At 38.5% G+C, this 26,577-nt stretch overlaps 1 protein-coding gene across 5 annotated transcripts in view; it reads left to right on the plus strand.

Annotated features, from left to right (window-relative positions):
- INPP4B (inositol polyphosphate-4-phosphatase type II B) overlaps positions 1 to 26,577 on the plus strand; it is a 564,192-nt gene that overhangs the window by 394,967 nt on the left and 142,648 nt on the right. For all 5 annotated transcript variants that reach the window (XM_079772160.1, XM_079772161.1, XM_079772164.1 and 2 more), the window contains 3 exons: positions 1,718 to 1,829; positions 6,354 to 6,426; positions 20,141 to 20,288. In XM_079772160.1, coding sequence (XP_079628286.1) covers positions 1,718 to 1,829; positions 6,354 to 6,426; positions 20,141 to 20,288 — 333 coding nt within the window. The remainder of the gene's footprint in view (positions 1 to 1,717; positions 1,830 to 6,353; positions 6,427 to 20,140; positions 20,289 to 26,577) is intronic.

Genomic DNA, 26,577 nt, shown 5'->3' on the forward strand with positions numbered 1-26,577 from the left:
GTAACAATAAAGTAGTGACATGTAGAAGGAATTGGTTGAAAGAAAGACAGTATAGGTATTCAAATTAAAGTTAAAAATGTTTCAGAAAAGAATATGATTATATAAAGAAAACCAATTGTCATGTGACTACTATTTGTTAGTTAGTCTTAGAAATTATAGCAGTACATCATAGCTGTGGGGTGATTTGCTATCTATTTTCTAGAAGGTTAAAGGGAGAAATATCCATTACTTGTGACAGTATTTCCATGGTAGGATGGCATCATTTATTCTGTATATTTTCTTGTCCAGAGAAAGAAATTAGAGAATCTTAAAAGATAGTGGTTGTTCATTTTGTTTTTAGCTTTCATTATTATTGTCAACCATAAAATATGCATGTTTAAAACAATAATGTTGATGGAATCTTTTTTTGTTTTTTTTGTTTATCCCTCTCCCCCACCCCCCCACCCCGATGGAATCTTAATAACAACATCATCATCATCATCATCATTAAATAGAGAAGAGTTAGTTGCTCAGTGACCAACATTTGAAAATGACAGAAACCTGGGTTTTCAGTTTTGCCGCTTTGTTACCTTGGGCGAGTCTTTCCATCTTTTTGAGTCTCAGGTTTTTTATCTGAAAAAGTAAAAAGTTGTACTAACCAATCTCTATGATTAAATTCTGCTCTGCATGTTCCTTAACTTCCTTATGGTTGCTAGCAGAGAATATTCTTTACCTGATCTCTTAGAAAGAAAAATGATACAAAATCAAATTTTGTAGCCAATGGCCCAGTCATAGAGGAAGATAGGGATGTGTGCTGCCTTTTGCCTTTTATTCAGCTGTGTTTTCTGTAGTAGATGCGCACAAGATCCTATGTACCTGGTGTAGAGGGGCTGTGGCTTACGCAGTTGCAGAGATGTGGAGGCTGCCAAGCAGGGCCCTGACCCGTGATGCTGAGGCCACTCCTGCCAGCCTGGAGGGGCTTTCACCTTCATGGAGTCAGTTTTGACAATCCATGTACTTACCTTGCAAATTCATGGTTCATTTTCTTTTGAAATTAAAAACAACACCAACATTAACATGCTTTGCTGTGGTTTAAGCAGATTTGTTTAATTAAAACCATTGAAGTAAATAGCAAGGTTAGTGGTTTTCAGAATCAGACATGTATGGGCATAGCCCTCCCTTATCCACGGGGGATGCATTTCAAGATCCCCCATGGATGCCTGAAACTATGGATAGGACCACTCCCTACGTATACTGTTCTCCTGTTTTTTCTTCTACTGGTACATACATAGCTATGATAAAGCTTAACTTATAAAGTAAGCTTTATAAGTTAAGCTTTATAAGTAAGCACAGTAAGAGATGAATAACACTGATAATAAAATAGAGCACTTATAACAATATATTGTAGTAAAAGTTATGTGAATGTGGTCTTTCTCTTTCAAAATATCTTATTATACTGTGTGTACTGTATGGAGAGGCTGGACAAAGGGATGATTCATGTCCTGGGCAGGATGGAGCAGGACTCTACGAGATTTCATCCTGCTACTCAGAACAGCGTGCATTTTTCAAACTTATGAATTGTTTATTTCTGGGACTTTTCTATTTAATGTTTTTGGACCACAGTTGATAGCAGGGTAACTGAAGCCACAGCAAGAGAAACCACAGGTAAGGGGGGATTACTGCAATTTAAGAAGAGAGAAGCGTCTTACCTTTCCATGTCATTTATTTTTGGTTGCAGAACTTCAGATGGTGGCAAAGTTGTTGGCACCATAGAAGTCAGTGTCGTGAAGATGGGGGAGATTGAGGATGGGGAAGCCGACCACATCACGGCAGATGTGCAGGGACAAAAGGTAGGGTCTCAGCCAACTCATTGCACAAATTAAATTAGAAATGATCATCTTCACCAGATATCTGAATCACCAACACCTCTGTGGGGTATGAAATCTCATTCTTCAAGAGCTAAATGAGAAATCAGCTCTGCAATTTGAGTACCAGAAGTGTGTTTCATCCTCTGAAGCTGAGGCTGTTTGCATGGAACTATGCAAAGCCAGGTGCCACTCAGAAACATCTTCCTCTTCTCCGCCCGCCCCTGTGTCCACGCTGCCTCTTCTCAGTTGATCACTGTTGCATTCTGCCGTAATTAACCCTTCAGGAGATGCCCAGGAAATTCTTGGAGGACTATTACCACAAGTAACCATTTCCCTATTCTCAAAACCCTCTCTGGAAAAAGATGCAGTTTGAACTTAGATTTCATTCCTATGTGAAGGAGGCAGATTTGATAACATTGTGCTTTATGAAACTGCAGAGAGAGAAGCAGGGAATTGTACACAGCGGAGGGTCAGCTCTGGAGGAGGGGCGATGCCTGCTGGCGGCCAAGGGGCTTCCTTGAAGCCCAGGATAAAGGCTCCAGTGCCTCTCAAGATGTGGCCAGGCCTTTTACTTTCTACTCCCTTTTCTGCAGGAGATGAAAACTTGATATCGAGTATTAGCCCAAATTCCTGTCTCAGGAATGCAATTGCCTATTTTATTGAGACATAGGGGACAGGCTTCAAAACTGCTAATAGTTCTTTTCAGGAACATGAGCTTGTGTACACACTGTAATTCCTGCCTTTCCATAAACGAACATTTTTTAAATGACAAGGCTCATTCTGACTTAACGTCTAGCTTAGTGACTCTTATCTGGGAACATTTGAATTTTGTTGGTAAGGAAACATCTACATGGAAGATGGTGTTTATGTAACACTTAATGAATCATTAACTTTACAAAATGTAAGACTCTTTTTCAAATATATATATATAGTTCTGGCCCCAGGATAGGCAAAGCCTGTTTCTCTCTGTTCTCCTGCTCTCCCTTGGAGCATATCCCGGATCATGAAAATATTCCAAGGAGGCCTGGAGTTTGAATCAGGTTGCTTCCAAATGTCAGGGCTGAGATGAAGTTTCTTAGCAGAACCTCTTAGGGTTTGTGTTAGTCCCTTCATTTGGTCCTCGTGTCCTTCGGAGTTCTATATAAGACTCATCTTAGCACCACGTGTATCAAAATTAAGGAGGGAGGATTTTGAGGGTAAGCAGGGTCTGAGATCAGAAATAGGCAGATGATGGTGCCTGGACCTGTGGCCAGGAGCCAGACCAGGAGCAGACACATGTCCCATTTCTAAGTTAGGCTACTTTCCCTGCCTCTGACTCTATTACTAGCTGCCTCTCTGTTCTCAAAGTTCATCTACCCCTTTATTTCTTTATTCTATTCTGAGGTAGCGCAAATTGAATCATGGTCTTTTCATAACTGGAGAACTCGATACGCAGGAATATGCCCCACCCAAGTCCTGCTTTATGTTTCTGACTTAGTCATGTGAACTTAAAAGAGACCTTACCGAGCTGTTCTAGAATTAGGAGGTGGCGGTGTCAGCACAAACCGTGTACGAGTCACAGGTGACAGAAATGGTAAACACGGCGAGCTTTGTCGGCAGTACCTTCGTCCTGTCTGATTCTTAGTAAACCTTGACCTTTTGCAAATTTTTTTAATAAAATTTTCTATAAACTCTGTTGGCAGTCCCGGGGAATATTGGTGATTGAAAGAGAACATGGAGTAAGTCCACTCTGCATGGCATTTAGGAGAGTCGTGTGGAAATAACTTTATGTCAGTGTTTTCAAAGCGTGGTCAGGATCATCTCGGGTGTTTGTTAGAAATGCAAACACAGACACCCTTTTGCAGATTCACGTATTCAAAATCAGTGAAGTGTATTAACACAGTTTGTTACTACTGGGGATTTAAATCCCAAAGTTAGTGAATGACTGAAACATATGAAAGGACAAAGTCACTGAAAGAAAGGATATCCTGAAAATAACATCCCTTTCACTGGTTTGCATTTATGGCGGAGAAAGAAAAGAAACTACACTTAGACCCGTAGTCATGTGGGTACATGACACATCATCTCTCATGTATATTGAAGCAGATAAAATATTAATACCCATATTAATCAGCTCAGCTGCCATAATAAAATATCATAGACTGGGTAGCTTACACAGAAATTGATTATCTCACAGTTCTCAGTATTAGGAAGTTCCAAATTAAAATGCCTGATAATTCAGTTCTTAGCAATACCTCTCTTCCTGGCCTGCAGGCTTCTTGCTGTGTCCTCACATGGTCTTTCCTCGGTGCAGGTGCACAGACAGGAGGGTGAGCTCTGATGTCTGCCTCTTCTTGCAGGACACCAGCCCTATCAGATTAGGGCCCCATCCCTATGACCTCTTTTAACCTTAAGTGCCTCCATAAAGGTTTTGACTCCAAATATAGTCACATTGGGTGTTTGGGCTTCAACATATGAATTTCAAGGAACACAGTTCAGTTCATAATAATACCTCTGATATAAAATACAGCATTTTAATTTTGAATTTTACATAGCCTTCAGAGCATGAAGTAAAATATAAAAAAATCCAAACTTTCTCCTCTCACATACTTACTTGTTTCCTCAAATTATATTTTTATTATTATATGTATGTTTCTCATCCAGGGAAGATAGAGCAGATGGTCATTCACCATATTACTCTGGTTCAAGCTTTTATTTGATATATGTATACATAGAATTAGAAGACAATGTGTTAATATCACATAGCAGTAGAAAGAAAATTCACAAAAGAAATACTAACACTTTATTAGTATTTTACAAAGCCAATATATTAGGTGAAATATTGCATTAGGTATCCAAACTTTTAAAAAAAAATTTGAAGTCATTTTTTACTCCTTTCTTTGTCTCATATTCACAGTCAATATGTCAGTAAATCCTGTTGGTTGTGACTTCTAAGTGAATCCAGAATCCAAGGACTCATGACCCTTTCCCTGTTACCAACATTGACTGTCACCTACATTTTTACAGTAGACTCTTAAATGCCCCCCTGATTCCCTCCTTCCTCCTCCCAGCACTGGCCCCCACCATAGTCTATTCTCAGCAGAGCACTTACTAAAATGTAACACAGAACATGCCATTCCTCCTGGCTCCTTAACTCCCTGAGAGTATGAACCCAAAGCCTTCCAGTGACCTCACTTAAAGTCCTATATCTCAAAATTCATGAGCATCATATATATATATATACATATATATATACACAGATAGATAGATCTATATCAATATATCTCTATCTCTATCTCTATATCTATATCTATCTCTATCTCTAACTCTATATCTATATATCTATAACTATATATCATCTATATCATCTATTTCTATCTCTTCATCTATCTATATATACCTATAATCCATCATTACCGGCGACCTCAGTGGTTGTGATTCAAATAGGGGACAGTGCCTGGGGAAGGAAGGGTGGAGGGAGACAGACTGGACAGTTAGGAAATAGCCCAAGCAATTCTGACACCCTCTTCTGGGGAGAGCGGTCTGAGTCCGTGGAACCTTCTGAGGAAGGCCGAGCACTCCAGAAGAGCGGCTGTTTCCCACAGAACTCATCACCAGAAGAAATTGCTGGGTTTTTGTTTGTTTTCTTTTTATCTGCATTTATTTGTTCAGTTTGAAATATTTGCTCTGAAAATTTATTGTTTTCCTTCCCCGGCTTTTTTTTTTTTTTTTTGGCTAGAAATAGAAGAAAATTCATTTGAAGAAACAAATCCTGGGGTTTGTGTGAAAATAGGTCTCTGGGGTCAGAAGAGTTTTGCTTCCTCTGTTAGTTACAGCTTCATGGGAAGCTGAAGGACAGTCCCACGCTTACTAATAGATTGTCTGGGATACTGTCTCCCACGCGAAGTTTGCTCACCAGGAACACGGCAATGTGCTTCTCCCGGCCTCTTCTCTTTGTGGAGACAAGTGTAGGTTTTGTAAGGGCTCACGGCCTTGCCCATCTCCGGATCAGGTTATTTGTAAATTGTCCTCATACTGTATGAGCAGGTGTTTGCACTGTTTTTCTGGAGACAAAACTCTCCTTTTCCTTTATGTAATTAAATGCTACAACATATATATATGTTAAAGTTGCCTTTACTTAAAAATCTAGAAAATAATTTGCTTTTTATTGATTCAAAATCATTCCAGCTGTCAGAGAAACAAAATCCTTCAGCTTGTCAAATCTAATTTGCTGTACTAGGAACATTCATGGACAGTCCTTTCCCAGTTTATACTTTCTTTCCTAAGTGGTCATTAACTAGAACCAAAATGTACTCTATGACCATATAATACAATCATATTATACATAAATAATCACAAGTTAAGCAAGCTTCATGATAGAGATAATGCTGAAAATAGTGTTACAAAATATCTTGTTCAGAATTTTTTGAAACTATGTGCATAGCCTCTTGTTCTGCAAACAAAATAATTTTCTTATTTTGATTACTTTCAACTATTTTCTTTTCCTTTTCTTATATTCTTTCCTAGTGTGCACTTGTATGTGAATGTTCAGCACCAGAGAATGTGAGTGGAAAAGACAACTTACCTTTTCTGAATGCAGGTATGTACCTTCGTTCTGGAAATTTGCATTAGTTTCATATGAGCATACATTTTAATTTCCTGTGGAGTCAACGCTGAGCCTGGGCAGCATTCTCATAGAATCGTTTGTGAAAACTTAGTCATTGAATCAGTAATCGTGAGCAGCCAGCAGAGTGGGGGGAGACTTGACAATTCCACAAGAATGATGCATAAATACCTTGGCTAAATGACAAATTCTTGTTAGCTGTTCAATTTTATGTTCTCTGAAACAAGACACACTGGAAAACAGAGTAAATATTAGAAATGTGAAGTTCTTATTTAGTTTGACTTTCTAATTATAGAACTCAAAATGAAGTTGCTAAAACAGTAGATATAGGATCTGGTAGGAAAAATTCATACACATATCTACACATTCTTGGGTGTGGATGTATGTACTGTTTTACTTATCCTATATAATAAAGAGGTAATATGCAAATTGACCCTCACACCATCACACAAGATGGCTGCTCCCATGTGGTCAAAGATGGCCACCACAGGATGGCCGGCAGGGAAGGATAGTTGTGGGTGATAAGGCCAGCAGGGGAGGGCATTTGGGGGCGACCAGGCCTGCAGGGGAGGGAAATTAGGAGCGACCAGGCCAGCAGGGGAGGGCAGTTGGGGGTGACCAGGCTGGCAGGGGAGGACAGTTAGGGGCAATAGGGCCAGCATGGGAGGGCAGTTGGGGGCAATAGGCTGGCAGGGGAGTGTTAGGCGTTGATCTGGCTGGCAAGGGAGTGGTTAGGGGGTGATCAGGCTGGCAGGCAGGCAAGCGGTTGGGAGCCAGCAGTCCCAGATTGTGAGAGTGATGTCCCCCGAGGGGTCTCAGATTGGAGAGGGTGCAGGCTGGGCTGAGGGACACCCCCCCCCCCAGTTCACGAATTTTGTGCACCAGGCCTCTAGTACTATATAATGAAAGGGTAACATGCAAGTTGAACGAATGGCAGAACCACTGGTTGCTATGATGCGCACTGACCACCAGGGGGAAGAAGCTCAACGTGGGAGCTGCCCTAGCCCACAGGCCCTGATTGTCCAATTGGGGCCTGCCGGCCAACCTCTCGGTCCCTTCCCCCGGCGGGCAGGCTCTGATCACCTGATGGCGAATGGGGAACCGGGGGTGGGTGGTGGCAGGGGGTGGGGCCAGCTGCCAGAAGCCAGGGAAGATGGCCCTGATTGCAGGCCAGGCCTAGGGACCGTACCCATGCAAGAATTTCGTGCGCCAGGCATCTAGTAGTAATGTATTTGAATTTCAGCAAGGCACTAAACAATGTGCTAAATTATGAGCTTGTGCATAAAACTGAGATATATGGTACAGTTAAAAATGTGTGATAAAATGTATATGTAAATTATGAAACTAATATTTGAATAATGAAAATTACGATACCACTAATAATAGTAAATAATGACTATTACAATGACAGGCACTGTGCTCAATGCCTTGTATGCCTCTCTTACCTTGTTTTCTGACATCCGATGTGTGCTATGAAGTAGGTACTATCATTATCCCCATGTGAGAGATAAGGCAATTGGTCAAGTTCACCTACTTAGCAAATAGCAGGTTCAGAATTTAAATCCAGTTTCAATCCCAAGGCCTTTGCTCATAATTACGAGGCTATGCTATTACTAAAAAAAATTAATTAATATGTTGGTATAATAACAGAATAAGCTTTAATGTTTTTCTAGCCCTGCCATGATGTACATTTAAACAAAGACATACATAGCATTATAATCAGCTGAATGAATGACACCGTACTTCAAAGGCTTACTAGTACATAACCCCAAACTATTAACAGTTGTTCCCTGAAGGAAGTCACTAATAATAGAAAATGGGAATGGAAAAAGGGAAGGCAACCATTTGACTGTGTTTATATGTACAGAGAACTCAAAATAAAATTTAACAATAACAACAAAACATTAACTACACTTATGTAGAATGAGGGATTATACCAAAGAAGAGCAGCTGCTCCTCAACTTATAACCAAATGACATTCTTTAAATTTTTTTTTATTTTACTTAGGATTTAATATTAGAGAGATATTCATTAAAAAGTGAAGGGTCTAACCAACAGTTAGATCAGCGGTGGACCATAAAAGTACTTGATACATTATCCGTGTAGTTAAAATATCTAATGTATCCTCAAAGGGTCCTACTCACATTTATTTTTCTACTTGAAGGTTAAATAAACCTTTAGTCCTTTATTGTAATATATCCAGATAATCTATTTCATTTACTAAATGTCAGTTTTGAGAAACAAAACTGAGTGTGGGAGATGTTAAGTTCATTTTCAATAGTTTGAATGAATCAGGTTATCACCAAAATCATGTACACAATACGATAATTTTTAAATGACTTACTCATGCGAACCTTGTAATTTTTTATGCACACAAAAAGAAATGCCATTTTGAAATACTGATTGATTTAATATAAATTTCAAAGAGAAAGAGAAAAATGTCTTAAGTAAGGGAATATATTATCTGAGGAAGCAGAGGCAGAGGGAACAGAGTGAAAAATAAATCAGCACCTCCTAGCACTTGGGCAGTAAAATCTGTAAGGCATGAGTCTTGGAATTGCAGTAACTCTTCCAAATTATGAGGGTACTATTCCTAATGTGTAAATTGCAATATAATAAAGACAGCTGCCATGGAATTGATGGGAGCAGCTGCATTCTGCAATTCAAATATACTTCCTTCGTGGGGTGAGAGATGATTGATTACTGCTTTTCTCTTTTCATGGAAGTGACAGTTTTGGTGGTGATGCTCCACTTAGTTCCATGACACTTTTCAATCTCCTTAGTCTAGTCAACCCAGAGGAGCACTCCGAACCAAGGATATTTGCCACACACATTTTCTCTTAGCCTTCTTTTATTAGGTAGAGATAAGACTAAATGACAGTCAAATGTTATAAAAGCTAGATTTTTTTGTGTTTTTAAAAAATATGTATTTTTATTGTTAACAGTATTACAGATGTCTCCCATCCTTCCATCTCCCTCCACTCAGCCCCTTCCCCCACCCCCTCCAGGTCTTCACCACCCTATTGTCTCTGTCTATGGGCTATGCATATCTATATATATAAAAGCCTAAGCAACTGGTCGACTGGTTGCTATGAGGTTCACTGACCACCAGGGGGCAGACACTCAACGCAGGAGCTACCCCTTGGTGGTCAGTGCACTCCCACAGCGGGAGCACTGCTTAGCTAACTGACAGGTGCCAGACGCCAGGCTCATGGCTAGTGAGCGCCGCTGCGGTGGCGTGAGCCTCTCCCAATTGGGACTGACTGAGTGCGAGCCCGTGGAAGGTGCAGTGGGGCTGGGATGAGCAGGAGCGGTGTGGTGCCAGGCCCGGGCTCCTGCTCCTCCCTGGCAGCCTGCCACTTTGAGCCCTACTACATCCCCTGAGGGGTCCTGGATTGCGAGAGGGCACAGGCCAGGCTGAGGGACCCCATGGGTGCACGAATCCATGCACTGGGCCTCTAGTAAGTATGTAAGTTCTTTGGCTTATCTCTTTTCATTCCCCCCCCCCCCCCAACATACACACACACCAACAAACAACAAGTGCTGGCTAGTATATGGAGAAAAGGGAACACTAGTTTATTACTGGTGGGAATGCACTATGAAATTTCCTCAAAAAAATAAAAACGGAACTGCCGTTTGACCCAGCAATCCCACTTCTGGGAATATATCCTAAAAACCCAAAACACCAGTCAGAAAGAATATATGCACCCCTATGCTAATAGCAGCATCTATAATAATAAAAGTGTAATATGCTAATTAGATCGGATGTCCTTCCAGATGACCTTCTGGACAAAGCCGGGGCTGTGAGGGAAGCCTGGGTCCCAGGTGCCAGATGGAAGCCGGTGCAGGCAGCCAGGGGAAGGAAGGCCTACTCTTGCATGAATTTCATGCATCATTCCTCTAGTTATTTACAATAGCTAAGATTTGGAAGCAGTTTAAGTGCCCATCAGTAGATGAATGGGTTAAAAAACTGGTACATTTGCACAATGGAATACTATGCAGTTGTAAAAAGTAAGCATCTTTTACCCTTTGAGACAGCATGGATAGGCCTGGAGACTATTATGCTAAGTGAAATACGATAAGCAGAGAATGACAAATATCACATGATCTCACTTATTTTAATTTTTTTAAAAATTAAATTTATTAGGATGGATCAGTTAACAAAGTTATATAGGCTGTGTACAATTTTATGATACATCAACCATCGAATTCACTGTGTACTAGATTTTTAAAAGTATTAAAAAAATAACTAAGTACCACCATAAAATGTTTCTGTTCAGAATATAAAAATGCATTGTGCAGGTATAGAATATGTATGAATTTGGCCTGTGTGTACCTTTGTCTTTTGTTCTATTTATTTATCTATCTACACTTGGCGACTTTGGAATGAACCCATTATATTCCCATATGGCATTTTTAAAAATCTGAAGGAAAGGGAGCTATTGACATCCTTCTCAGCCTGTGCCTTCATGTATTGTGTGGAACTTGCCAGCCTCCAGTGAGTTATGAAGCACTTATTGAGTGAGAAGAAGAGAATGTCATATCTCTCAGCAGCTCTTCCCTATTCTATTTATATCTCCAGAGGCTTCATTTATAATTCAGGAAATTCACTTATCTATTGTAAGACTAAAAAGAAAAAACTCTTCCCCCTAAGGTCTCACTTCTTTCGTGCCCTGTTTTGTCTTGCAAGTTGAATGTGTACTTGGGAGTCTGGGGGATTGAGGGCAGAAGGAGAGAAAAGATGAGGAGGGGGAGTGGGCGGAATCGACAATTCCGTAAGAAAGATATAGCAGTACCTCAACCCCATGGGAAACCAAATTCCTTTTAGCTCTTGGATTTTATATTCTCTGAAACAAGACACACTGCAAGACAGTAAGTATTAGAAATGTAAACCTCTTATTTAGTTGGACTTTCTAATTATAGAACTCATAAAGTTGTTAAAACACTAGTTCTACCTCTTTAATTCTTTGCTCATTCCCTTAAGCAAAATGGTAGTAAGAACACTTAAATCTATTTGTTGCTGGGGTGGGGACACAGGGGGAGTTAATTTTGAACATAGAGAAGCACAAGACAGTTAGGTCTCTCATCTGTCCTGTTAAATCACATCAACGGAGACACCTTGTCTCCAGCAAAACAGGAACCAGCGGGCTCCAGCGGTTACAGTGTAAGAGCCGTGGACGGGCTGTGAGAGTTGGTGTCGAAGCCTGGATTTGCCAACCATCAGTGTGACCCCGGCAGAAAGGTCAACCTCTCTGCACATCAGTTTTTTTTTAAAAACGACTAGATCAACTTGGACAGGCTTTGACTTCCTTTTTGGCTCACAGATGTTTGGAACAGATAGAGCTTAGTTTAGTTTTTGCTATGACTTTCTTCTTTTTATAAATATCTCATACAGGTATTCATTGTAATCAGTTGCACATGGAGGCATATATCACTTCTTTGTCGTTGACAGTTGTCTTTCTCAGGAGTTATTTATATTTAATAAGCCTTACCACAGGTAGATATATCTTTTTACATTGTTGTCAGGATGACAATTTTCTTTGTATTTAATCCTCCCAATTTCCCCTGTAAAAGTATTTCCGTGGACCCTTATCTTACTATGCCAGAACTGTGGAGCTAATGGTCCCCATCCCAAAGTTTCCTAATATCTTCACATTTTGAGTGCGTTTCCCCCTGTCAGCAAGCATTATATCTGATACAGCATCTTCCTCGGTTGAATTCCCTACTTCTTGAGTCATGAAATTATCGTTTCTATTCTCTAAAGACCACTTTCATACTGTGTATCAACGTGGATACTGTCCTTCACATTCACAAAGGGCGTGTCTGACAGCGATAATTTTCATGACTGTGTAAGCCGGGATCTGAGCAAAGGTGAGGGGACTCCCTGCCCTCGGTCCTAAATCCATGCAGTGCTCCCGATTTGGAGAATTTCATGGTATTTTTACTTCTTGCTTCACAGATGAATCACACCTTTTTCTCAAAATAGGCCACCATATCTTTTATTCTTTTCCTCAAAAATAATATTAAGTCATTTACTGCTGCTGCTTTGCAGCAGATGCTAGATTATTAACTATTTAAGAAGACAGAACATCGCTTATTTATTTCTGTATCTCAAGGGCCAGAATACAATAGGAACTCAATAAATGCTTGTCGAATGGCTGATAACAAGCATATCTCTGAATATTTTCTTCAGGTAATAAAAAGCTGCACTGTTATTCCCTCCATGAGAAACATGTTCAAATGTAATTATTTAGGTTTCAAATAAAATAATTTATTGCTTTTCTTACAGATCACTCCCAAAGTCTCATTTATGAAATGTTTTCTGCCTCATATAACAGCACAGATTTTAATTGCCTTTCACAATATCACACAACTGAGCTAAATACTGGGGTCACATTCTCCTCACTATACCCCCATCAAAAGCAATGCATGACTAAGAATATTTTGAGAGATTGTTAGAAATTTCCCTCTATACTTATTTGCACCCTTATGAATTCCAGGCAAAAACAAATCCCCAGTTTTCTTTTTTTCTTTTCATTCGTTAGGCACTAACTTTACTACCTTGTCAAATTTTAGATGATACCATTTTGTATCAACAAAAATATGTCTTGTATTTCATCCATATTAGTTTAAATCAATTTTGCCCTTGTATTTATAACTATCTAATATGTAAAATTTGGAGTCATTTTGGCATATAACATTGGCTCTTGATCCTATACGCTTACTCAACAGATTTCTTTGCCCTTTGCTGTTTTAAAAAATGCGATGGAGTCCATTAACTTTGCTCTTTTGGAATTCCCATATATATTCATTACTATGTGCTAATATATTTAGGATGTTAAGTAGCTTCAATGGAAGAGTGAATTTCACTATCTAATTAATAATCAATGGAGTGATCTCTTAGACACCTTTAAATGCTTCCACTATGTTTCTAAGTAGTACATTATTTTCTCCATTGCCCACTTTAGGTAAACTAGAAGAAAAATAAGGCAAGAAGATGATGTAGTCAAAAAGTTTTTGTGGCTAAAATGTAAGGAGGCCTTTCTTTTAACTATGTTTTTTCCTTTTTAAAATACTTTATTGATTTCAGAGAAGGGAGAGGGAGAGACAGACAGAAGCATAAATGATGAGAGAGAATCATTGATCAGCTGCCTCCTGCAGGCCCCACACTGGGGATCGAGCCCACAACCCGCCCGCAACCCCGGGCATGTGCCCTGACTGGGAATTGAACCCTGACCTCCTGGTTCATAGGTCAATGCTCATCCACTGAGCCATGCCGGCCGGGAGGTTTTTCCTTTCTTCATTGTGATGCCTGTGCTCTCCCTTGAAGTGAGGTTTTACTTATGTCCTTCCCTCTTGCATTTCCCCCTCTTCATGCACAGTTGGTATTCTCACTGTTCTCCTTGGGGGTAGCAATGCTGGGAAACATCTGAGATGCAAGGTTTAAGCTCATTTCTGTGGAATGTTTGCATTTACTCTACAAGGAAAATAGCACAGGCCTGGCCTTTACAAAGTTCACATTCCAATGGGGGGAACACAAAAATGTAAACAGAAAATTGGAGCACAACTGGTAAGAACCACGAAGGAGATGGGAATGGCGAGTACAAAGGAGAGACACCTGGGGGGAGGCAGGGGATGGAAGCCAAGGGAGGCTTCCTGGGGGAGAAGTTAGCTGAGCTGAGTACATAGGAAGGTGACCATGAAAGAGGGATGCTTCTCTGAGTTGCAGGGAATGCCTTGAACAGAGGCACATTGGCAAGAACCAGTGTGAGTTTGGTATACTACAGGTCGTTCCAGGTTGCTCAGCATGAAATATGAGCCAACGTCTACCTGCTCTAGTTTTGTCCCTGATTTAATGCCTGAACTAGAATTAAAGAGAACAAATCAAACTAGAAGAAGTGAAACAAATTATTTTCTTGACCACCAAAATATAACATCTAAATTCTGCACACTAAACTCACATGTGATCTCCAGTTGGAGACTAAGCTCCACAACTATTATTTTCATGTTTTATTCTGATATTTGTTATATTTTTCTTATTCTTGGTCTTGAATTGAAGATGAAGGGTCAAGAGCTTATGGGTTTAGCTAGACTAGCACTTTGTCCAACTCAGCTTATATCCTATTTCTACCGTGTGTGTGTGTGTGTGTGTGTTTAAAACACAACAACTTACAATAACAATTTAGATATTATGACAAACCTAGAGAATAGTAACTAAAATTTTCTTCAGAGTACCTTTTTTAACAATTTCATCTTTATTTTTTTTAATTTATTGAATTTATTGGAGTAACACTACTTAATGAAATTATATTCAGGTATACAATTCTATAATACGTCATCTCTATATTGTATTGTGTGTTCACCACCCAAAGTCAAGTCTCCTTCCATCACCATTTATGCCCCCTTTCCTTTCTTCGACTTCCTTACACTCCCTACTTTCCCTCTGATAATCACCATACTGTTGTCTGTGTCTATGAGATTTTTTTGTTTATTTGTTTTTAAATATATTTTTATTGATTTCAGAGAGAAAGGGAAAGGGAGAGAAACATCAATGATGAGAGAGAATCATTGATCGGCTGCTTCCTGCACACCCCACACTTGGCATCGAGTCCACAACCTGGGCACGTGCCCCAACCTGGAATTGAAATGTGACCTCCTGGTTCATAGGTTGGGACCACTGAGCCAAGGAGCCAGATCGTTTGTTTGTTTTTGCTTAATCCCTTCACCCATGTCACCCAGCCCCCCAGGCCTCCTTCCTCATCTTTAGTATTCTTAAAGATATATTTCTTTGATGTATTTTCAGAGCTCCTGTCATGTTCTTTTTTTACCTTTTCTTTTCTATTAGCCATGATTAGGATAGTGTTTTAGTGATTTCTGTTAGGTTTTTCGATTCTCACCCACTCTTACACAGAACCAACCTACATTTAAGATGGATATAAATCTAAGATATTTTCAAGTACAAATACAGAGTGTCAGTGTCTAATTGGATTATTCAGACTTATCTGTAGTAAGTATAAGGTAGCATTTGGAGAATAGGCAATGCATGTACATTCAGCTGAATAATTGAACTATTAAACAACTGCATAATTAAAAGCTACAGAATGAATAGATTCTCTACAAGAACCTGTAGTACATTAAAATAATGATTTTGTAAGGTTTAAAGCCAATAAAGTCAGATTCCATTTAAATACGTGACTCTAACCACCTCCTGAAAGCAAGGAATTACATGAAGATAATCACAGATGAGCTTCCTCTGGAGAAATATGTTAAAGACAACCTGATGGAATGAGGCTTTTTGATGATTCAGAATCCAGATTTTCAAAATTTTTTTGTCCAATCCACTGACAACTTTAACAGAGACACAAAAAAGAGAAAATCACACCCATGATAGCTCTCTGGATTATCTTTTTTTCCTGCAGGTTGCTTCAGCAGCCAAATTTTTTGTGTATGTTGTCAATGTGGTAGCTTGACCATTTTCTTGACATCTTTACTTTGATAATTCAGAATTGGAGCAGCTGGGCTTTCACAATTTCTGAAGCCCATGAAAAAATAGGTGGCACATTATCTTGTTAAATACACCCTGTTACAGTGTCTGGAGGAGACAAAAAAGAAATTTGAGTTGTGCTTCAATTTGTGGGTAAAATCTGTCATTTACATTCTGTCCCTATGCTTGTTCACCTTACGGGGTAGGCCTGAAGGGAAATGTATCTCTCTCTGGACCAGCTTAGAACTTTACCCTTATTAAGTCATCACAAGACCAAGATATGGTCCAGAATGTCTCCACCACTCTTCTCTTGGAAGAATATGTCACATGATATTTTTAGTAATTGTTTTGGAAAAAGCAGGGGATATACATAGGGCTGCCTTTAAGAAGAACTTATAATAGATGTTAGATAGATATTATTGCTGGGTTGAGCTTATTGTATGGTCAGAAACGTATCTCTTTTTTTAAAATCATTTTCTTATTTTTCAATTACAGTTAGCATATTATATTAGTTTTAGGTGTATACCCCAGTTATTAGACATTATATAACTTTCTAAGTGATCATCCAGATAAATCTCATACCCATCTGACACCATACATAGTTATTAGAATATTATTAATTATATTCTCTATGCTATACTTCACATGCCCAAGACTATTCTGTAACAACCAATTTGCACCTCTTAATCCCTTTATCTTTTTAACCCATCCCCCCCAAGCCCACTCCCATCTGGTAACCATCAAAATGTTCTCTGTATCTATGAATCTATTTCTGTTCTGCTTGTTCGTTTATTTTGTTTTTTAGATTCTGTTGTCAACAAATATGTATTTTATTGCCATTTAATTGTTCATATTTTTTATCTTTTTTTTCTTCTTCTTCTTCAAGAAGACCTTTTAACATTTCATGTAATACTGGTTTGGTGGTCATGAACTCCTTTAGCTTTTTCTTGTCTGGGAAGCTCTGGAGATAAGTCGTGGCATCTGTGGAAAGCCAGAGCTGAACATGACAGACTCATTTACTAGTTCACAGCCAGAGTGTATGTGCAGAACTGTCAGAATTTTATCTCTGCGATAGGGGAGAAGCATTTTAAAAAGTGACAAAAACATTCATCACTTATGGCTCATTGTTCAATATTTGATGCATGAATACCATGCCTTTCTTTTATGTAAGGATGTCAAAATCTCCCCACTATCCACCCAATAAGAAATTTGAGTTGAGAACATCTTATCTGGTCATTTTTGTAACCAGTGAAACAAATTTTCATGGAAGTTAAGTCAGGCCATTATTATTATTTTTTAAGTCATGCACCTTTTTATGCTATTTCAGAATACAGAGTAGGTGTGTTCTTGCTTATACATAGTAGGTGTTTGATAAGGAATCCTGATGGATGAAATTGGAATAAAGAATATCATACTATGTCTAAGTTGAGATCTTGACAAATATATAAAATTTAGTACTGGTATTTGGAGATCTCTGAGTTTCAAAAGTTCAGAATCATACCATAAAAGTTAGACAGGAGACAGTATTCAGAATTTTTTTGGATGATCAAGTTGTCTGATATTTTAAATTATTTGCCCCATGTGTTTCCCTTATAAACAGCAGGTTCCCATAGGATCCTTGCATGTCATGCACCGGATGGTCAGAGAACAGCACTGGAGCTCATTAATCAAACTGCCCTTGATTTCTGCTGAAGTCATTTCAACAAATGTTTATATTTAGAATGCAATGAAGAGCATTAAAACAAAAACAATAAAATCAAAAGTTGAAGGACTAGCTTTGTGATAACAGAAAATGAAGAATGTTTCATTTATGAATTAATATAAAATATAAATTTTCTAAATATAATTATTATTTTACTAGAGGCCCGGTGCATGAAAAGTCATGTACTGGAGGGGGGTCCCTCAGCCCGGCCTGCCCCCTCTCACAGTCTGGGAGCCCTCAGGGGCAGGAGGCAGCCAAGCAATCAAGGGAAGGCGACGCCCCATCACACCTCTGCTGTTGCACTGCCAGCAGTGCAAGCCTCAGCCGGCCCTGGTTACCTGAGCCTCGGGCGGCCCTGGGCAGCTGGGAAGCTGCCATCCAAGGCTTGCCTGCACCTCGGGCCAGCCCTGAGTGGCTGGGGGCTGAGGGGACTGGGGGACTCAGGAGGCAGGCGCACAGAGAGGCCAGACCCGTCTTGGGGAGGGCCCAGCTGTGCAGCACGCCTGCTGCCCCGGCGGGGCTGAGGGGACTGGGAGTCACCAACTTGTGGATGTGGGTGTGCCATCTTTGAGGGCGTGTCAATCAATTAGCATATTCCCTCCTTATTGGCTGTGGGCACCACCATCTTTGTGAGGGTGTGATGGTCAATTAGCATATTCCCTCTTTATTAGATAGGATAAAAGGCAAGAAAAATGCAAGGATTTTAATCATGGTTTGAAGGATGCTGTGATTCTGTATACTCCTAACAATAAAGGAGGTTAAAAAGCTGCACATATACTGAGTATAGATAAACCAAATAGCTGAATATTTACTTAGGTTAGTAAGAAAAAAATTGGACATTTGGAGATTAAGTTTTTGTCTTACTATAAAAGGATGCATTTATATTCCTGATCATATTAACTGTATTAGAATTCATGAGATCCCGGGAGTGATTTAACCTGACTGACACTATATTGAATTCAATACCTTTTTTTCCTTCTCCAACTCTAGAGATATGACAATAGATGTTGTAGTAAAATTCTTATATCTTTGAAACATTGTCACATTAAAAATGAATGAAATATCATAGATTTTTTTCAGAGACTTGCTGTAAGTTTTAATATTTCAGATAAAAGAAAATATATCTGATAAGGACTAATATCCAAAATATATAAAGAACGCATGCAAATCAATAGCAAAAGAAACAAACAATCCAATTAAAAACTGGGTAGATGATCTGAAGATATTTTTATAAATAAATCATGCAGATGGCCAACAGGTGCATAGAAACATTCTAAATATCACTAAACATCAGGTAAATATAAATCAAAATCACAAAAAGACATCACCTCACACTTATTAGCATGACTATTATAAAAAAAATACAAGAAATAAGTGTTGGCCAAACAGCAGTGTGGTGGTTGCCAGAGGGAAGAGAAATAAAATTCTACCCTGAAATACATGGCTTGGGAATATGGGAGGAGTGCTGGCCTCACACACAATAGAATCAAGTATTATCTTCATATCGGGCCCTACACATTTTCTTTAAATCTTTAAAGCCCTTGATGGCATGATCTTGTCACTTCTCCCCTAATCACTGCCCACTACTCTGAATATACAGTTTGTTCATAGTCTCCCTGTCTTGCTCCTGATAATATGCAGTTCCAGGAAAGTGTGTTATTGACTCATTGGCACTAAACTATGTATGATATTTGGATTTTAATAGATCGTAAACCATGGAATAAATTTTCTGACATTTAAGAAATCAATAGTTTTTAAGAATGGGGTCATTTAAAACCCCACTGGAAAAAAAAAAATACTATAAAGCTTACTATGCTGAATACTATATTATACTTGTCATCTACTTCAGTGGTCGGCAAACTCATTAGTCAACAGAGCCAAATATCAGCAGTACAATGATTGAAATTTCTTTTGAGAGCCAAATTTTTTAAACTTAAACTTCTTCTAACGCCACTTCTTCAAAATAGACTTTCCTAGGCCGTGGTATTTTGTGGAAGAGCCATACTCAAGGGGCCAAAGAGCCGCATGTGGCTTGTAGCCGCAGTTTGCCGACCACGGTACTATATAAATAGGTAAAGTTGACTAAGAGTGATCAGAAGAAATTCAGAAATATATTTTTTCAAAGTGTGTATTATGTACAAATACATGTATTTTCATCTATATCTATAAATACATATGTGTTAAGGAAATCTTTAGAAGAAAAATAAATTAATAAGTGATAAATTGGAGGCCACAGTTGTCATATTTATGAATTAGCATTTGATGTGTTATTTTTTAATTTGATAAAGACTATATGTTCAAGAAGCTACTGAAAAAATAAGATGAAAGAACAAAATTCTTAGAAATTCAAAAACACTAATGGATTATGATTTATTTAAAAACAAATTTTGATTGAATAAATAATTAGAAAATACTTTGATTAATGATTTTGTTAATTCATCTTCATATAGTGTGCATATCTTTATAATTTAACCCTCAAGCTTTTGTTTCTTTCTTCTACTCAGTGTTAAAGAACCCGGTGTGTAAATTATATAGATTTCCCACATCTGACAATAAGTGGATGCGAATCCGGGAGCAGATGTCTGAGAGCATACTTTCTTTCCATGTTCCTAAGGAATTGATCTCTCTTCACATAAAAGAAGATTTGTGTAGGTAAGAGAAAATAATTATGATTGTCTCTTGCATTAATAATTATTTTTTTCTATAAAATATTTTTTCTTAAAGGATCATGATAACATGAAATTCTAGACCTGTTTAGTGTGGTGGTCATTAGCCTTGTGTGGCTATTAATCCCTTAAAGTGTAAGTAGTCCAAGTCAGATCTTATATAAATGTAAAATACACAGCAGATTTTGAGTTTTTAGTACCCAAACAAACAAACAAACAAACAAAAGACTGATTTCATAATTGGGATTAAATAAAAATATTATTAATTTCACTTGCTGTATTTTATTTTTTGAATATGATTACTAGAAAAATTTTAATAACATATGTGACTCTCCTTTATGGTGTGCATTATATTTCTATTAAATAGCTTGAAGTCCAGCCAATAACCTGAGCTTTGACCTTGCTAATAATCCCTGTGTCTTTACCTCATCTGTTTTTGGTTACACTTCTGTAAAAAATTCCTTCTTGATTTTCTTTGAACTACTCATCTGTAACAAGACTCTCAGATATTTGTTGGTCTAAAAACTCAAGATGATTGATAAAGTATGCTATGTAAATGGACAGTATTGTTGTACAACAAAATTAAATCCATTGCTATAATGAAACAAAAGGATGTAAGAGTGGGTAGTTGATGAGAATTTCTCTGAGCCGTGACTAATCAATTTGTTTCCTGCCTTATATGCCTCTAGTGACTTTAAAAATGCTGAATACTATATTATACTAAACACTGCTAAGGCCCCAAATCTCAGAAAATTAGCAAATATTTTTAATAGTTAACATTTTTTTAATTGCTAAAATACACAGCAGAGTGTGAAATGTTCAAAATTTGGATTTATGCCTAATGCACACATTAGTACATCAAGTTACTTAAGAGTATTGGTATACTCTACAGTTTCCAGGGATGCCATATTGACATAAACCAGTGAGCACACCATGGACAAGGCTGGTTAAATCGGGCAGTATTGACAGTATCATTATGAGCCTCATAACATTTCAGTCAATGATGGGCTGCATATACAACTGTGGACCCATAAGATTATAATGGAGCTGAAAAATTCCTATTGCCTGCTTAGTGATGTCACAGCAGTCAGAACATCATACCAGCACAAGGCATTACTCGTGTGTTTGTGATGACACTGGTGTAAACAAGCACACTGCATTGCCAGTCCTAGGAAACTACAACACTACAGTCCATAAGACTTGATAATGTAATAAATTATTAGGCTACTGATTTATGAAAAAAGATTGAATGAGGGACAAGAAGGTGATATTTGAGAGTAGCAAAGTGAAGATAATCAACCACTACAAGAGGCCCGGTGCATGAAATTCGTGCATGGAGGGTCCCCTCAGCCCAGCCTGCACCCTCTTCAATCCAGGACCCCTCGGGGGATGTCCGACTTCGGTTTATGCCCCATCCTGGGGATTGGCCTAAACCAGCAGTCGGACATCCCTCTCACAATCCAGGACCACTGGTTACTAACTGCTCACCTGCCTGTCTGCCTCATCGCCCCTAACCACCTCTGCCTGCCGTCCTGGTCGCCTCTAACTTCCTGCCCCCGCTGGCCTGGTCGCCCCTAACTTCCTGCCCCCGCTGGCCTAGTCACCCCTTACTGCCCTCCCCTGCTGGCCTTGTCGCCCCTAACTCTCTCCTTTGCTGGCCTGGTCGCCCCTAACTGCCCCTCTGCCAGCCTGGTCATCCCATGCAGCCTGCTGTTCAAACATTTGGTCATCCCTCACTAACCCCCCTGCTGGCCTGGTCGCCCCATGCAGCCTGCTGTTCAGTTGTTTGGTTGTCCCTCACTAACTCCCCTGTCGGCCTTGTTGCCCCACGCAGCCTGCTGTTCCTACTGTTTGGTTGTTACTGTGATGAAGTCCTGGACAATTTGCATATTCCTCTATTATTAGTATAGATACTTTTTATTGTTGTTTGAGAGTCTACTCTTTCTACTTATTTTAAAATATGCTGTAAAACAATATGCCATGTTATGCTGAAATCAATCTCATACATCTCTTCTTTACTGTGTCTCTTGGTTGCATCATATTCTCTTGTGCTTGATTTAACCTTGAGTTGTTTTGAACAATAACATGCTATACAGGTTTGTAGCCTAGGAACAATTGGCTAGACCACATAACTTAGGTGTGTAGCAACTATTCCATATAGGTTTGTGTAAGTGACTCTATAATGTTCACACAATGACCAAATCACCTAATGACACATTTCTCAGAATGCATCCCCATCACTAAGCGGTATGTCATTGTATTTACAAAGGTAGGTAGGAATGGCTGCACAAGTGAGTAGAAAAGAAAAAGAAAACAGAATCTGAATTTTAGGGAAAGTCAGACAGGAACCTGGATTATAAGAAAACTTCTTGGATCTAGGGAAATAAAGATTGAATGAGGGACAAGAAGGTGATATTTGAGAGTAGCAAAGTGAAGATAATCAACCACAGAAATCAGGCAACAGCTATTGACTGAGGCCAAGAGAAGCTGTAAGATGTACAGAAAGTTAAGCAAACTACTTATAGGAGCCAGCTGCAAGAATGAATTAATATAAGCCAAATGATTCAATCCTTACCCTCCTAGAGATAGTATTAAGAGTAGTGGGTGGGCAAAGCAAATCCCAGGAAGAATAATCATGATTACGCATTAAAGAAGCATGAATTTGGATCTTCAAAGTCATAAAAGAATCAGACTGTTGGACACTAAGAGCCACTCCAACCAGAGTCATGTAAAGGTCACATTTGATAGAAAAAAGATGGAGAGAATAATTGTTCCTCACAGGGGTTATAAAATGAGGAAGGACTCACCATAGACAAGCTGAATTAGAGGTGTCAGGCAGAACCCAGCACCTTTATTTCAGTTGAAAACCACACAGGAACTACTCATCTGTAACAAGACTCTCAGAGTTAAAGAAGTCAGGGCTAAGCCTTACCCTATAAAATGGACTTAAAACTGCATCTAACTTAGCCAGTCCTAAATTCCCACTAAGATATCTATAAAGACACAGAATGAAAAATGATGAGCTTTCAGAAAACACTGGAATCTATGATTAACATAATATTATGTATAACATAATTGATGGACCACTAATACCATTTCACCTAAAACTACAGCAAGCTAGTGAGAAAGAAAGCTAAGAGCCCGACCCCTACTGCTGCCCCAATCTGTCTTTTGTCATCAGTTTGGAAACCCCATAAAGGCTGAGCAGCTGACCTTCTACTAGTTCTGAGGCCTCCCCAGTGCTCTCTCTAACTGCTCCCTGCACCCCACCCCCATTCATACCTCTCTGTCTGTCCAGTCACTGACAATAAATCCCAGGGGGGGATGAGGAGTAGAAAATAAGGAGAAAGCAGCCACTAAGTCATGGAATTTGTGTATGCATAGCCTTTATAATTATTACTTTTTAACACACCAAAGTGTCATCTATCCATTCTGTTCTCTTGCCTTTCTCTGTATCTCTTTCTTGCTATGCATTTGTAGCAAAAACAAAAATTGCAAACACATAGAAGGGGGTAGTGAGCAGTTTTTGTGGAGACAGAGGAAAAATGCTTCCAAATTATAAAGTTCCCTTTCAAGGGGCAGAAGTAGGGACTGTCAGTGTACACTGGGAGTTGCTCAGAAAAGAAAATCCCATTTCAATCCTATGAAACTAAATAAACTATAAAAACCTGATAGATTCTGAAGATTTGCTAGGCACGATGATGACCAACCTATTCCATATACATTTTGGTTTCTCCAACTTTTTTGCTGTGTAAATCTCCCATTATTAGAACGTGTTTAAAATTTTTAATAATGAATCTTGTAATTTTTATAAAGAAAATGAGAAAAAAATCATGCTGCACTCAAAAGGGAAATACAGGGGAAAAAATAGGAAAATTGACTAGTTATCTCAGCAGAGTACGGTATAAGAAGGTGTGGTTGTTATGAAACAGGATGAGAGAGCCATAAGAAAAGAACCATCACCCTTTAGGGAACATGCTGAGAAGGAAAGGATAATGTAGGGAATGATGAAATTTTAAATTGCAGCAGCCAAATTAAATCCACAGAGCCCGCAGAGAAGATTTGACACTGAGAAATCATCTCAGTAATGTGGAAGACAAACATAGTACGCTCCTCTCAAATGCTAAACAAAGGTGAAAAAAATGTTTAAATGGTGAGAAAGGTGTTAGATATTCAGGGCACAAAGCAGTAAACTACCAAATAATTTTAAGTGGTCTTTGAAAAGAACAATTAGTGCAAAAGCTTTAAAAACAAAGCAAAACAATGAAAACTTATGCAGTTTTGTTTTTTTTCTCTTTTACAATCTAAAATCAGGATAATCTTACACTTCTCTGTGGAAGCCCATGGAATAACATCCACTGATATTTGAGAGGAAAAGTCTGTGACCCTGCTTTATTATATAGGGTCAGGTTATTAATTTTTTATGAATGAAGGCAACAGAAATGTCATACTTAAATACGCAGGAACTCAGAGAATGTCACCCACAAAACTTCCTTGAAAATCTACTTGAAGCTATATGCCATCCAACTGAAAAAGTAATTTAAAAATTATATTTATAATGAATACAAGTGAATATAATAGACAAATAAATATAAAATTAACATGACGTGACATAATATAATAAATTAAATTAAGAATGTGAGACTGGGACATTGCCTTGCAAAAGGACTTTGCAACATTTTTCTTGGTTGGGTGGAACATCCAGTCTGGACAGAGCTTTACTCTGAAGTTCTTTTCTCAGCTTCTTTTAACCCTAGTCTGTTCAGATCCCTAAAATTATTTTACTTGCCTCAACCCCCTTTCCATCCCCACACTTTCTTGCAAACACATTTATTTTTTTACATTTTCATTTCATCTACTCTAATCCCAACCACCATGAGTTCCGGCCTTTGATAATACAACAGTCCACTAATGACTTTTCTGCCATTGGCCTAACTTCCTTGGAATCCGTGGCTCAGGTTACAGAGTCACACAAGCTGATTGAAAATGTTATAAAATGCAGATTTCCAGAAGAAGCTTTCTGGTGACAGCCTTGAAAAACTGTACTCACGTGTTTAGAAGGGAAGAGGGGAGGTTCTGCTTGCAAAGTACTCAGTATTAGGCCTTGCTTCTGAAAAGTTTACTGAATTGCTCTACAACCATGATACATCAGGGATTGGACATTAAAAAGCAGACCAGGTCTTGATCAAGCATACTTGAAGGTTGCGGGGGGGGGGGGGCGGGGGGAGGTATGGCAACTGTTTTATTATGGCATTATTATAATGGAAGGAAAACGTGAGTGATGTGTTGAAGACAGCTCAGAGATCCTAAATACATAGAAGGGGCGTGTGTGTGTGTGTGTGTGTGTGTGTGTGTGTGTGTGTGTGTGTGTGTTTGTGTGTTTGCCTGTGTTTATAATGCTTCAAGCTTTACAGTCCTTCAACTTGGGTTGCTTGCAGACAAGTTACGTAAGTTTTGCCAAACTACCACCTATAAAGTTTTTTACTGCTTGTTTTAGTGTTGCCACATATTTTTTTTATTTTGAGTATTTTCTTCAGCTTTTGTACTACTTCAAAGTTTTCCTGTGCTCAATCTACATTGAAATATGACAGTTACTAGGTAAAATGATTGTACCCACAGAACTGATGCTCTGTAACAGCTACAAATGTAGTATTAAAACGTGGTGTGCACACGTACATGTCTATATGGGAGGCTCTGGTCGCCGTACAGTGATTGGCTTTATCTAAAAGGTATTCATTTCTACACTAGAAAATGATATTTGAAAACCTATAATGGAACAAAGTGGGGTTTTTTAAATGGAGTATTTCAGGAAAAAATGATCCTCATGACCCATAATACTCCCCAGGAAAATATTAGTTTGAGGTATATCATGTATTTTTCTCTTTTTTCCTTCTTCATTTCTTTCCTATATATATTTTCTTCATGATCCCAGAGGTGGAGAAAGAGAGAAACTTTCTGGCATGTAGTGTTACAAGTTTAGCAGAAAGGATAATAATATTTTATAACAATTAACTTGAATACTTTCTTTGGTTTTATATAAAGCATGTAAATAATTGTGTGTATCATGTAGAAAAACAATCTTGTAAATTAAATATAAAAAATCTGAAGCAAAATATCTAAATAGGAAAATGTTATAAAGTTTGGGATATATACTAGTAAACTTTAAAAGTCTTATTACTACTTATTTGAGAAAATGTACATGCTTTGTCTTAGATATTTGTGTTTATAAGTGTTGAACATATACTAAATTCATGGAGATAAATATTTTATTTTAA

This window comes from Cnephaeus nilssonii, assembly GCF_951640355.1.
Source record: "Cnephaeus nilssonii genome assembly, chromosome: 5".
Taxonomy (NCBI): Eukaryota; Metazoa; Chordata; class Mammalia; order Chiroptera; family Vespertilionidae; genus Cnephaeus; species Cnephaeus nilssonii.